The 13,483-nt window shown below is 37.4% G+C and overlaps 1 protein-coding gene across 1 annotated transcript in view; it reads right to left on the bottom strand.

Annotated features, from left to right (window-relative positions):
- Positions 1-13,483, bottom strand: part of THEMIS (thymocyte selection associated) — a 164,309-nt gene that overhangs the window by 78,870 nt on the left and 71,956 nt on the right. Inside the window, exon 4 of the mRNA XM_057740308.1 lies at positions 9,612-10,660. Coding sequence (XP_057596291.1) covers positions 9,612-10,660 — 1,049 coding nt within the window. The remainder of the gene's footprint in view (positions 1-9,611; positions 10,661-13,483) is intronic.

A 13,483-nucleotide genomic window follows, 5' to 3' on the forward strand; every position in this document is an offset into this window, starting at 1 on the left:
TTACTAAAGAACTTTCTATTGATGCCAGAAATGTCCTTAGACCTTCCCTAAAATTCTAACTTCTCAGACAGTTCAAGGTGTTCTCCAGCTTTTCCCCATTACTGGATCAGAAAAAAAAAAAAAAATCCTGAGCATGATAAACCCACATTTATAATAACATGCTCGAAGAAAGTGTCTTTCTTTATGTCATCACTTCCCTGAACTCTGACATCTTCTAGAGGTACGTGAAAAGTGTATAACTGCTATAGACCACACACAGTATTACAGGCTGGCATCTCTCAAAGATTGAATTTTCCTTAAAAGATGACATTCAAGCACATTTAAATAGATTTATTAAAAACAGATCATTTCCAGTTGCTTTCCCTAATAAATCCTTAAACATGACGAATTCTTCTGAGAACCATTTTATAAGTATAAAATGAGAAATATGTACATATATATATATTTGGCATTATTATTTCTTTTTTTTATTGAGATACAGTTAACACACAATAAACTGCATATATTTAGAGCATACAATTTGGTATCCCAGTCTCCCAGTTCATTCCCCCCCAACCCTCCCCACTTTCCCCGCTTGGTGTCCATATGTTTGTTCTCCACATCTGTGTCTCTATTTCTGCCTTGCAAACCAGCTGATTTGTACCATTTTCCTATAGTCCGCATATACGTGTTAATATATGGTATTTGTTTTTCTCTTTCTGACTCACTTCATTCTGTATGACAGTCTCCAAGTCCATCCATGTCTCTAGAAATGTCCCAGTTTCCTTGCTTTTTACAGCTGAGTAATATTCCATTGTATACATGTACCACTAAAATGAGAAATATTTGAGTATAGACAAGAACTTTAACAGTGAGCGTGGATAGAGAGAAGAGATTAAGGATTGAATTCCAAGGCACCTGAACACTTAGACGTGAGGAAAACCAGAGGAAGAACCAGCAAAAAGTTCAAAAGAAAATTCAACCATTGCAGCATAAAGAAACCAGGAGGGCATGATTTTCCAAAAGACAAAGAATTTTTAAAGTAGGGGGTATCCAAATGTGCCGTTTACTGCTTAGTATCTACATAACACAAGAACTAAGGATTGACCATAAAATTTGGCAACCCAAGTATACTTATAACCATGACCATTACATACTTCTCAGCCTCAATGACCTCCCCTGCAAAAAATAATAGGACCCATTTCATGAAGAAGTGTGAAGGATTAAATAAGATAATAATAGATGTAAACACCTAGCATAATGCCAGCAACAGAGGAAGAGCTCAGTAACGGGCAGGAGGTTTTTAATTACTGATACAGACTGAGGCTGTCTGTATCATAGATCTTAAGAAATTTTGTTGAACACAGGATGCCTGACAACGCTGTGGGAGAGAATTTGGCTGGGGAAGAATCTAGTATGAATGAAAAAAGCAGAAATGATTATAGCTCAGGGAAGAAGCTGGAACCAGAGCTAACAAGGAGAAAAGTAGCTTGGTTGGGTAGGACAATTCCTATCCTTGGATAACAATTACAGAGAACATACCTCTTATGACTTTGTGTTTTATCCTATCTTACAACTGATAATTGCATACTTTTTAAACCTTAGTTAATATTTGGAAAGCATTTGAAAATAACAACAGACTTCTTTTAAGGACAAACAGTATGTAAAGTTTAGTGATCTAAATGAGCATAATGTCACAAGTTAAAATTCCATTCTTATCTCCTACACTATGTATCGCTTAACTCCATAATATTACAATCATGCATTTTATATTTTGTACCTGCATAAATAACTATAGACTTACTATATAGTTCTTGTGTTCTCTGATATATAAAATGTTCTGTTTTGGATAATTTTTTAATCAATGGCCTTCTGATTTTATAAGATTTCTCCTAATTTTTTCCTCTTATCAGATTAAAAATTAGCTGTGTAATTGATTCATGGTAAAAGCCTTAAACGATGGCACGTTACAAAATAGCTAAAAGCAACTTGTGTTATTAGAAGTGTTTTTCATCATAATCCTGACCACGACATCATGATCATATTGAAGTTAGAGTCTGGATGAAGTATAATGAAAAAGAATTGAATGCTGTAAAAGGCTGGCTGAAAGTTTGCCCTTAAATAATGTATTTGTATGAATCATTTCTTTCTCTATACATTTTTTGAAAAAAAAATACTAATTTTTGGAAGCCTATCTTTATGCATTCTTTCAGAATCATCTTATGCTCATTTTCTATCTTAACATTTACACAGGAAATTTGGTTTGCAAAGTAAAGCATATGTTCTCATTTATGTAGGCCTGACATCAGTGATTAAAAGTAATGGTTGACTTGCGAGCAATGTATTTGCTCAGATATATAGCTTATGTCTTATCAATTTATTTCTAGGCAAGGTTTTTATTCTAAAATAAATTCAGAACTGATAAATAAAGTAATGAAAAACTCAGATAAATCAGTTTTGGAAACTGCAAAAACGGTTGTAACTTACCTTCTCTAGAATTCTCCAACGACTCTTTGGATTATTTTTAAAATTTTAAAAGAAAATGAAGGTAGTGAGCTCAAAAAACAGCAGTTAAATATCTAGTGAGCCCACACTCAATGATTCTAGGCACTAAAATTACTATAGGGATTGTAGGAAGTAGGCAGTTCAAACGCCCTTCCTTGTGCATTGAACATTCCAAGCTGCTTCGTGCACTGAACATTCCAAACTGCTCTTTCTTCTGTTATAGCTGCTCATTTCTAGACAGGGGTACCCAGGTATGGACATTTAAGAAACTGGAAATGATTCTAACCTTTGTAAAAGCCAAAAATTTAATGTGAAATCATTTACTCCAAATTTCATTCAATGATTTTACAAATCCACTGGAAAAATAAATATATTTTAGTTTATATTTTTTTTGTGGAGCTAAAAAGTAATACTAACCCTGAAAATATAATAATCATATATTTGGCAGTATTTTAGTCCTTGACTGCAAAGATGGGAGAGAGAAGCAAGACAATATTAACTAATGTTTTTCATCAGCCCTTCCTCACTCCCCCAGTGAGAGCAGTTGCAGTTGGTAGAAAGCTCAAATTCTTGCCTCGTTCAAGCATTTCCAAGCAGGAGTGTACTTCAAACCACCCCAGCATGTAAGCAATGTTCTCTGGACAAAAACTCTTTAGAGAAAATGATTATTTTTTTATTAGTTTGTTAGCTTGTTCATTTTATGCTCGAAATTACCTTAAAATTAGGCAGTGTTTTCTAGTGTCTTACTTTAACCAATTATTTTTCATTTAAAACTCATTTAAACCGTTCTTCAGCTATTCAGCTAGAAGTATTAATGTAGTAGATATCATAACTAGAGTAGCACTTCAAAAGTTCTGATTACTCTCCTACTTCCAAAAGCACAAAAAAGAACTTACGAATATTCTGTGCCTCCTATTAGGCACAGATTTTTACCTGCAAGGTTTCAACTGAAACTTGGGTTTGGCTAATTTTCAACTCAGCACTTCCTTTATTCCTCCTTTGTCCGTTTCTCCCACCTTTTTCACTTCTTCCAACTATAGTTGGCTGTTTACAGGCTAATGCAATTTACTAGACTACAAACCGCAGGCAACTCAAAAACCAAGAATGTATTCATCTATATGTACCTTGCGCTGACAACAGTTCAAATGTCTGCTTAAAATAGACTAAAATTGTATCTCACAGTTAAAAGTCATCTTTTTAAAGGAAGATCATAGATTCTCTTTATTTTCCTTGTTATTCAGATTTAAATACCCAATTTTTGAAGGATGTCTATGTTTCACATTCTTTGCCTTTGGTCTTTGAAAATGGCTGAAACATTAATTTTCTCTATTCAGGGAAACAGACTTGTGGCTTCTATGTTAGACCAAGAGGACACACCAAGAATAGATAGGCATCAGTCTTCAGAAGTACAGAGTTAGTTACAAATCCAAACACACTTAATGTCTTTACACCACATCAGGTTAACAAAAACAAAAACAAATCACACCCTTTGTGACTAAATCCTATAGACAACAAATGAGCGGATGTCTCTAAAGATCTAGATTTAGCCTAGGAGTGTGGGTTTCTCTAACACTTTTCAGCCACTCTGTCACACCAGATCAGAAATGAGTCTTAGCATACAGCAGCAGCTGTTGAAGTGTTCTCTCTCTGCACCTCCCAAAAACTATTGCTTTCCTTCTGCCTTTTGCAGCTCTCACTCTAATTCTGGTACAGGGTTTGTTTTCTGCTCAATTCACAGTACCTTGCCATAACTGCCTCCCCTGCTTTTTGCCTTAATGTCTCCTATGGGTGTTCTTGTCCAACAGAAATCTAGAAATTCCGGCAGCAAAGTGGACACTTGGGCATTAAATGGCCAAACAGAGTTAGTGAAATGCAAGATTTCTGGTCCCAGCTGCAGTCTCCGAAGGAGTGGAATATCTCATCTTTCAACCAAAGGTTTGTTTTTCTATCCGGTTATAGGTTTTTTCATCAGAATACAGAAGTTACATTTCTCCTATGTGGCACTCAGAAGTCATAGCCATATATATCCACGACAGGCAAAAACCCTAGCGAGGATATGCTTTTTCAAACTATCTGAAACTACTTCTGACATAGAAACTAACCATCGGGGAAGGACAGTTTACCCCACAACATTCCTATTTAGGACAGAATTTTAGGCCCAGTCTCATTTATTTAGTCACTTTATAATATTGTTTTCATCTGATTAAGTATCAGAATGCACAAACTTTTAAGATACTATTTTTACATTGTTACAAGCCTAAGAGGAAATCTGAAGGGTCACTTGGTACAGTCTCATCCCTTTTTTTTAAGACTTTGCACATTATTCTCCCAAACAGTTAACTATCACATTAAAAAAACAAAAATAAAATCCTTCAATGTGAAACTTCATGGGCCTGGAGACGTGCTGTCATCTCTGTTGAAATCCATCCCCCATCTCATCTGCCTCAGCTTGTATCCAAACCATAATTCTCAAATTTCTCCCACAATTGATTTTTTTCTTGTTTAGGTGTTAGAGAACAGTTGACAATCTTACCTTGGAAAACAATTCTTTCTATTTATCCTAGTTCCTATAACTTGTCCTCAGACAGTCTTAATTTCTAAACTTCTTAGGTGAATGTGTAGGGTTCATAACTGACAATGGATACCTACTACAAGTGAATTTGGCTAATACTGAGTACATTGTTTATTACTATTTGATAGCCCATACAACTATCCTGTTATGAAATGCAAGAAATGATCTAGCAAAGCTAATGACCCTAGGAAGACAAAAGTAAACTATATAATGAAGCATCTGATATTCTTCTCTACATATATAATAAGGTATTTTAATGAGTTAAATGTTTGAATAAACTCTGAATAACCCTTACAAATCCAAAATCTTAGGGGCTTATTTTCAAAGGATGCTTCCTGCCTGCAAAGTATTAAAAAAAAAAAGTCTTACCCAATCACTTCAAAAGCATACATAGCTAGAAGAGCTTTAATGTAGATATCAGAAGAAATATAAAAGAAATATATGAAAGGATGACATTGTGATAATAAGAAATGGTTGGTTGCAAGACTTTTCGAGTACATTATGCAGAAACTGACAGAGTTTCTGTTTAAATTTCAAAAAAGATCTACTAAGTGGAGTCCTACCTTCATGGTGAGAAAAATTGTTGAAAATGAGGAGGTCAGTAGGTCTGAACACAGGTAAATTACAGCATCCTCTGACATTTTAAACTGATTTCAGAGAAAATATAGCTCTTTATCAACCACACTAGAAATGATGAAACTAGTCATAAACAAAGAACCTTGGACTCTCAACCAACTAACAAACTTTCAACCAAGCAGGAATCACCTGACAACATCACTGACCTAGGGTTTCCTAGCTTCTGCTGAACCCTTTTCAGGGACAAGAAATAATTTCCAAAATATTATTCCAAAATTGTCCTCCCTTTCACTCTCAACCAGTGTTGTAATGGAAAATAAGACTGCAGTCTTTCCCACAAAATAGCTCTTTAAATGTGTAAAATAGCTAATATCATCTAGTACCGAGTCATTCAAGTTTAGTCTATCACTCAGGTCCCTAAACCATTTACAGAAGAAAATGGCTCCTGGACTTTTTAACATCTTAACAAACAACTCTTAATATCTTAACAAAGTTCAGGTAATCAATATTCTTTAGAAGTGGGCCTCAGAATTAGAGACAAACACCATATGGGGTTTGAAAAATGAACAAGCAGTTAGGAATTATTAAGTTGATCTGGAATCCTACTTGTATGAATTTAGTCAAAGATTGCATTTGTTTAATTTTAGTAACTGGAGATAATAGAAAATATATGTATTGGTCTCTGCCCCTAGTCCCTGGCACAGAGCTCTTGAAGCTCTTGTAAATTCCTAAATGATAAGAGCACTAGAAGCATCTTCTTTTCTAACATTTGGTCTTTGACCCCAGCTTTTGACACAAGGCTCCTAAATCCCCTGGAATTTCCTGGGTGACAGGAGTGTCTTTTGTTCTAATGAGGTGACTCTGGTAGGCTCCCAGATGGCCCCTGGAGGGGGGCTGGTCACCAGAAACACCAAGCCACAATGAGAAGCTTGGAATTTTCAGCCCCAATTCCCATCCTCCAGAGAGGGTAGAGAGGGACTGGAAAAGGAGTTAATAATTGATCACGTTTACATGAGGAAACGCCTATAAAATTCCCAGAAGTACAGGGTTCAGAGAACTTTCAGGCTAGTGGACACAGCCACACACCTGGAGGGTGGCATACCCCAACTCTATGGGACAGCAGTTCCTGAGCTCTCAGGACCCTTCCAGACCTCGCCCTTCGTACCTCTTTATCCAACTGTTCCTCTGTATTCTGTATCATATCCTTTAACAAACTGGTAAATGTACGCAGGTGTTTTCCTGAGTTCTGTGAGCCACTCTAGCAAATGCATGGAACTTGAAGAGGGGGTCCTGGGGACCTCTGATTTGCAGCCAAGTCAGAAAGAAGCTGTCAGTAACCTGAGGACCTACTGCCTGCGATTGGCATCTGAAGTGGGGAGCAGTCTTATGGGACTGAACTGTTAACCTGTCGGATCTGTCGTTATCTCTAGGTAGATAGTGCCAGAATTGAGCTAAGTAATTGTAGGACACCCAACTGGTGTCAAAGAATCGCTTGCTGAGGGAAAATTTCCATGCATCTGGTGTCGGAGGTGTTGTGAGCTGTAGTAGTGTGAAAATAAAGGAGAAACATAGGAGTAGGACTGAAGGTGTTTCCAACAGTAACCTAGACGTAATATTGTTGTTTTGTGGCTTTCTTTCCTAATAAAACACACAGATCATTTTCATTTGACATTCTTTCAAAGGGCATTTAAAATTTTTTAAATTTTTTTTCTACTAATTCTTTCTTAGTAGTTTAGGGATTTTTATCTTTTCCTTTCTGATTGTAACAGGCATCTACTTTTTTACATCTCCAGACTTTCACATACTGTTATTTGAGATATATTTCTATTATTTGAGACAACTAGTCCTCATTCCTTTCCCCATCAATCCTGGCTGTAGTTGGGCCAGCCATTGAGTTGATGGAACCAAGAGATAGGCATGTGATCCAAAGTCCTTCTCTTTTTAAGAATTGGAACTAAACAAAGAGATTATATTCTTCTCTAGTGATGAAACTACAGGATGCTGGAACTGTCAGAAGTAGTGTCTAATGTGTGATGAAAAGGGAGGCTCACTCTGGCTGTGTTCTAGATCCTGTTTCCAATTGTCCCTGTAGCCTAGCTGTATATCCTTAGGTTCTCCAAGAGTACATGAGTTAGTACTTTCATTAAAAGGAAAAAGGGAAAAAAAGCCACTTGGCCAGCAAAACAATTCCTAACTTAAATACAGATTTTTCTATCTAAAGTTTTATTCCTCCCTCCCAATTTTATGTCCTATGTTAGCTTTCTGTTGCTGCTGTAACATAAACTTGGTGCCTTAAACAATATGAATTTATTATCTTGGAGTTTTATAAGTCAGAAATTCAACACGCGTCTCATTGACTAAAATTAAGATGTTAACAGAGCTATGCCCCTTTCTGGAGGCTCTTGGGAAGAAAACTTCCTTATCTTTCTAGCTTCTAGAGACCATCTGTATTTCTTGGCTCAATGATGCCTTCCTCCATCTTCAAAGACAGCAACTCTGCATCTCCTTAACGTTCTTCTGTAGTCACGTCTCTCTCTGATCCTGACCTCAACTGAGAAAGATATTTTAAGGACTCTTGTGATTAACTTGGACCTGCCTGAATAATCCAGCATAATCTCATCTCAAGGTCCCTAATTTTAAGTATATGTGCAGTCTCTTTTGCTATCCAGTGTAGAATATTCACAGTTCTGGAGGCTTAGACATAGACACCTTGGGTGGGGGTGAGAGGGTGGGGTTAGGGGGATGGGACATTATTCTGCTTCTCACTAAAAATGAGAACAGCATTCCATCTCTCACATCATTCAACTCAGTAATAAAAATATACTAAGCAGGAGAAGCCAGACACTCTCCATATTAATAGCAGCCTGTTAATCAACATTATTTGGAAACAGTTGTTTAATTTTAAAATGACTCCTTCAAAATTGATTTTTCTGGAAAGGAAATTTCTGCTGGTTTTATCTTTTCCTGAAGATGAGTTTGAAGGTGTTTACTGGATTTCCCCAGCATACAATCAGAATGCAATCTTTGAAATGTAGAATTAAAAGTATTTCCATACCCACATCCTTGAAGCCTGAGGCTGCTATCATTCCTAAGTATAGAGAATAAACACAGCATCTCTCTTTGTTTTACTAATTGCTTTGTTTCCCCAAGCTGCTAGCACAACATCTGCCGGGCCAGAATGTACTCTTAACACACACCAGAGAACCACTGCCGGCCAGATAAATGACCTAAGCTCTGCGGTGTAAGGGCAAGTGCTTTCCAGGCTCGTAGCAGGCAGTTTTCAAGAGGCAAAAACTTTAAGCAGAAATGAAGCTGAAACCCCTCCCCTCCCAAAGTCTTTAGAGTGGTTATGGAGTTGTTGATTCTGTAATGATCTCATTCTGTGTGTAATTTTATTGATTTTGTTTTTCAATAGAACTGTTAAAGATGACAAGTCTCAGACAGACAGAATGTGGGCAGATGCCCGTGTTCTCACACTGTTCTGCCAAGATATTTTTACATCTCTCTGCACATAAAACAAAATGAAGACATGTGTTATAGATGCATGCTACCCCTGCCCCCAGAAGAAGGGAGTTTATTGTGTGCTCATTTCCTGGATGAAGTATTAAAACATCTCCACTTAGAACAAAATGAACAGCAGTTCCAAAATAAAAGCGATTTGCTTCTGAGGCACCTTGTAAACCATTCCTGATTACCAAAGCCCACAGAAACAGCCATTTGGGTCATCGTAATCAAGTTTCATCCCTGCTATTTCTAATTCCTAAATGTCTTGTCACATCTACTGGTTAAGCATCAAAATATAAAATACTATAACAGCTTATGCTCTGTGGATGTTCAATCATCTACTGTGCATCAGAAAGGCTCATTTCAAATATGGCATGAAAGGAAAAGTAAGCAAAAGCCAGACTCAGAAGAGACTTGAAATAAATTGCATCCAGAAAAACACTCAAGAGGAAAAACTGCAAAATCATAGCCTTACCTTGGGAGACTTGGGCAGACCCACTGTCTTTTCTTCCCCTAAGTTTAGCAGGGTCAACTTTGTTTCTTCCACTGAGGGATGTTTGGGAGGGCGAGGTGGGGGGTGGAGGAAAGAGCTTTCATATCTCCGCATCATGTAATACTGTTCTTCAGTGATCTCTTCGACCAGAGTCCTGACTAGAAATGATCCTGGATCCCCAGACAAATTATTAACTAACTGAACGGTCATATTCACGCGACCAACAGGAATTTCCCAGCACTCCTTGGGGTTGGCAAAGTCACTTATGAGTAGATAAGAGTCTGTGATAGCTTCCTCCAACCTTAGTCCTGGTGTAGCAGCCAAAATGTCTTCTTCAATGAAAAGATCTCTCACAGAAACCTTCACGTTGAAGGGCAAGCAGAACTGTGCACAGAGCTCAGAAATCTGGTACTGTTTCTTATCATGAATCACCTCTACAAAACCTCCTTCCATGTACAAAGGGAGCAGTGCTGCCTCATTGGATTTTTTGAGGATTTTTTCACAAGCCAGAACATTCACCACTTTTTTGATTCCTTCACAGAGGACTTCAGTGATCTGTGAGTGATGGACTAGAAACTGGTCCCCAACAGATACAGATGACAGCTCATCATGGGGGGAGTGAAAGGCTTTGGTGGCCACCACATGGAGAGGCTCCTTTTCACTCTTAGCTATCTCAAGGTCATAGGCAGTTGGGAACTCCCGTGGTCGCCGCTTGAATTTGCCTTTATAGCTAGTGGGGATTAAGAAGTGTCTTTTAGGAAAATTGCTTCTAATTTCTGAAGCTAAGATCCTTGATGCCTGGCATTTTTTGTGGATCACAATGGTTTTCCCAGGCTGTAAAATGCTTCTGGGTAGCTGGTTTCCTTGGGTCACTTCTATGACTTCAGCCACTATGGGGAACTCTTTACTGGTCATTTCAAAAAGATCTTGTGTAGATAACAGCTGAAGAAACCAGTTGGCATCATAACTGTCTGTAATGTCTTTGACTTCAACATCTAAACTGGGGAGGATACGGACTATATCTTTTCTGACTGAAAAAAAAAAGACATTTTGTGTATCAAAATATTGCTCTGAAGTAGTATTAAAATCAGGTACCATATATAAATTTCATTTTAAAAAAATCTCAGATGCTCATGATATAACATTTCTTATATATGACTTTTCTTTTTTAATTTAAAAATGAAATAGATCATTAAAAAAAACCAACACCCATGAATCTGCCTAGTTTTAGAAACAGACATTAACCAGTATCTTGGAACCCTACAAACCTCACCAAAATCACATTCTTCTCCCTGCAACATAAAAGTAATCATTCTCCTGATTTTAGTATTAACCATTTCGTGTTTTTCTTTGCAGTTTTATCATACATAACATACATGGATATATGCGCATGTGTTTAAACGTATATATGTGTGTGTGTTTCCAGAAAATTTATTATATCATTTTAGATCATGCTTTTGAGGTCCAGATATTGTCTGTAGAATTATCTTAGAAGAAAGTTTGGGTACTTCAAGTAAGACTTTTCCTGCATAAGGCCCAAGACATACATTCTACATACAAAATTCTGCCCTGTGGGGTACAACCATATTGCAAAATCATGGGATATAACATACTTAAGAGTAACATACGGAAGTGGATACCAAAATGCAGTCTTTTTCCCATGTGAAAACTATTTCTTTCTCTGCTGGTGCTACATTCACACCTAAATGGAAAAGAAGTGGCACAAGATGGGTTACAGTCAAAGGAGCCATTCAGGAACCCTAGATTTGCTGGAAGAGTGCTTACTAATGTCTTCTTTGCCTAATGCATCACTGGAGACTAAGGAATCTCTGTATTCTTTCCAAGAGCCCAACTGTCTCAGAAGTCTTTCTTTGAGACACAAGGAGACAAAGTATTGTCCTGAAATCATCTGCTCTCCGTATACTGTCCCATATAGTATCTTTATAAATGGTCTTGCACTAAAAATAAAGTTATATGTTAATATTCACAGGACTTTATAATGGTCTATATTTTCTTGACAATTTCCTAACACAATGTTTTATAGCCTTTTCACGATTTACCATTGTTTCCCAGTATATCTAGCCACCCTTCTGTCAATATTCCTTCTTCCCTGTATGCTTTTGAAAATTAATAGTTTAGAAGATTTAGAAGACAGAATGTTTCTCTTATAAAATGTTACCTGTATTATTACGTTTTATATTACTGTTTATGCAGCATCTGAAAACCATAATTTGTGTCATAGTACTTGTACACGCTGTGTAGCAGAGTTCCTAAAAACACAGTATGAAATTGCATTATTTTATTTTCTTGAACATAAAATAGAAAAAAAAATCAATGGTTGTCTATAGGCTGAAGGTCAGTAAAATTTGTAAAGGTTCTCCATTACAAAAAGAAAAGGGGGGGGGGATGCTAAAAAAAAAAACTATCAGTTCGTTACATAAAGTTTAGCAAACCCAAACTTTTGAGATTGTTGCCACAGGTATCCCTGAACCCCTAGGTAATTTTAGAAACTTTAAAATCACACTTATTTGGATCAAAATGAACGGTGTTTAAGAATTGTGGAGCTAGGACTAGATGGGTTCATAGACATACACGTTATTTCTCAAGTTGAGGGAACAGCTCGACACTGGTAGAGTAGATGCCATTAAGGACTTTCTGAGGGCTCCAAATTGAACATAGGGACTGTAATGCGAGCTAGATCTCAATCTGTATTTGGACACAATGGGTGGGGAAAGAAGTGTCTTAATACCTTAGGACGACTTCATTGCCAGAGAAAGCCTCCGGGCCAGGCGATCGAACTTCTGTTCAATTTTTATGTATCCAATTCCTGACCTATCCTCAATACTTCTGTACCAAATCTACTGAAAATGTGCTAGCTTATCTCATCCTACTTGATAGATCAGCAGCATTTGACAGAGTAGATTCGACTCTTTGCTATAGTTTCCTCATTTATTTCCTTCTTCTCTTATAATAATTCTGAACTTTTTGCTGGTTTCTTCTCTACACACCACCCACTTTCCCCCCCCACACACCTTTTAATGTTTCTTGGTTTTGCTCCTTTCTTTGTCCACACTCACACCCATATGATCTTACACAATCTCATGTCTTTAAGTACCATCTGTATGCTGATGATTCCCCAATGTGTATCTCTAGCCAAATAATTTCCCTGCACTCCAAATATCTACCTAAGATCTCCACTTGGATGCCTAATAGATGTCTCAAAATTAACATGCTTAAACTGAAATTCTGATCTTCCCAACCCAAACCTAATCTACCTGTTGCTCATTCTCCTTGTTTGGTGCAAAAATCTGAGACATTCTTAGCTTCCCTCTCCTTTTTCCCTAACACTCAACATTCACTACATCAGAACTACTCTGATCTAAGCTACATCATTTCTTGCCTGGTTTATTGCAATGGCTTCCTAACCAGTCTTCTTACAGTCAAATTTGTTTAGGGAAGCCAGATAGTCTTTTTAACTGTTAAATTGATCATATCTTTCTCCTGCTCATAGCTTCACAGTGGCCATCCTTTTCACTCAACTAAAAATCAAAGCCCTTACCACAGTCCTAGGTACCACTTTGATCTCATCTGCCACTGGGTTGTCTCATTATAAGTTACTGCTGCCTCCATGACCTCCTTGTTACTCAGGTTTTCACAAGGCCTGTTTCCTCTGCCTGCCATACCCTTCAGTCAGATATTTTAATGGCCAACACCTCTTCTCCTTCTTCTTTGTGTCTGCTTAAATATTATCTTCTCCATGAGACTTACGCAAAACGTGCTTCCCATAGTCTGAATATTTGTGCTCCACCCCCTCCCCTCCTTTACCAGAACTTCACCAGACACCAAATCTGCCA

This window comes from Hippopotamus amphibius, chromosome 6 (assembly GCF_030028045.1).
Source record: "Hippopotamus amphibius kiboko isolate mHipAmp2 chromosome 6, mHipAmp2.hap2, whole genome shotgun sequence".
Classification (NCBI taxonomy): domain Eukaryota; kingdom Metazoa; phylum Chordata; class Mammalia; order Artiodactyla; family Hippopotamidae; genus Hippopotamus; species Hippopotamus amphibius.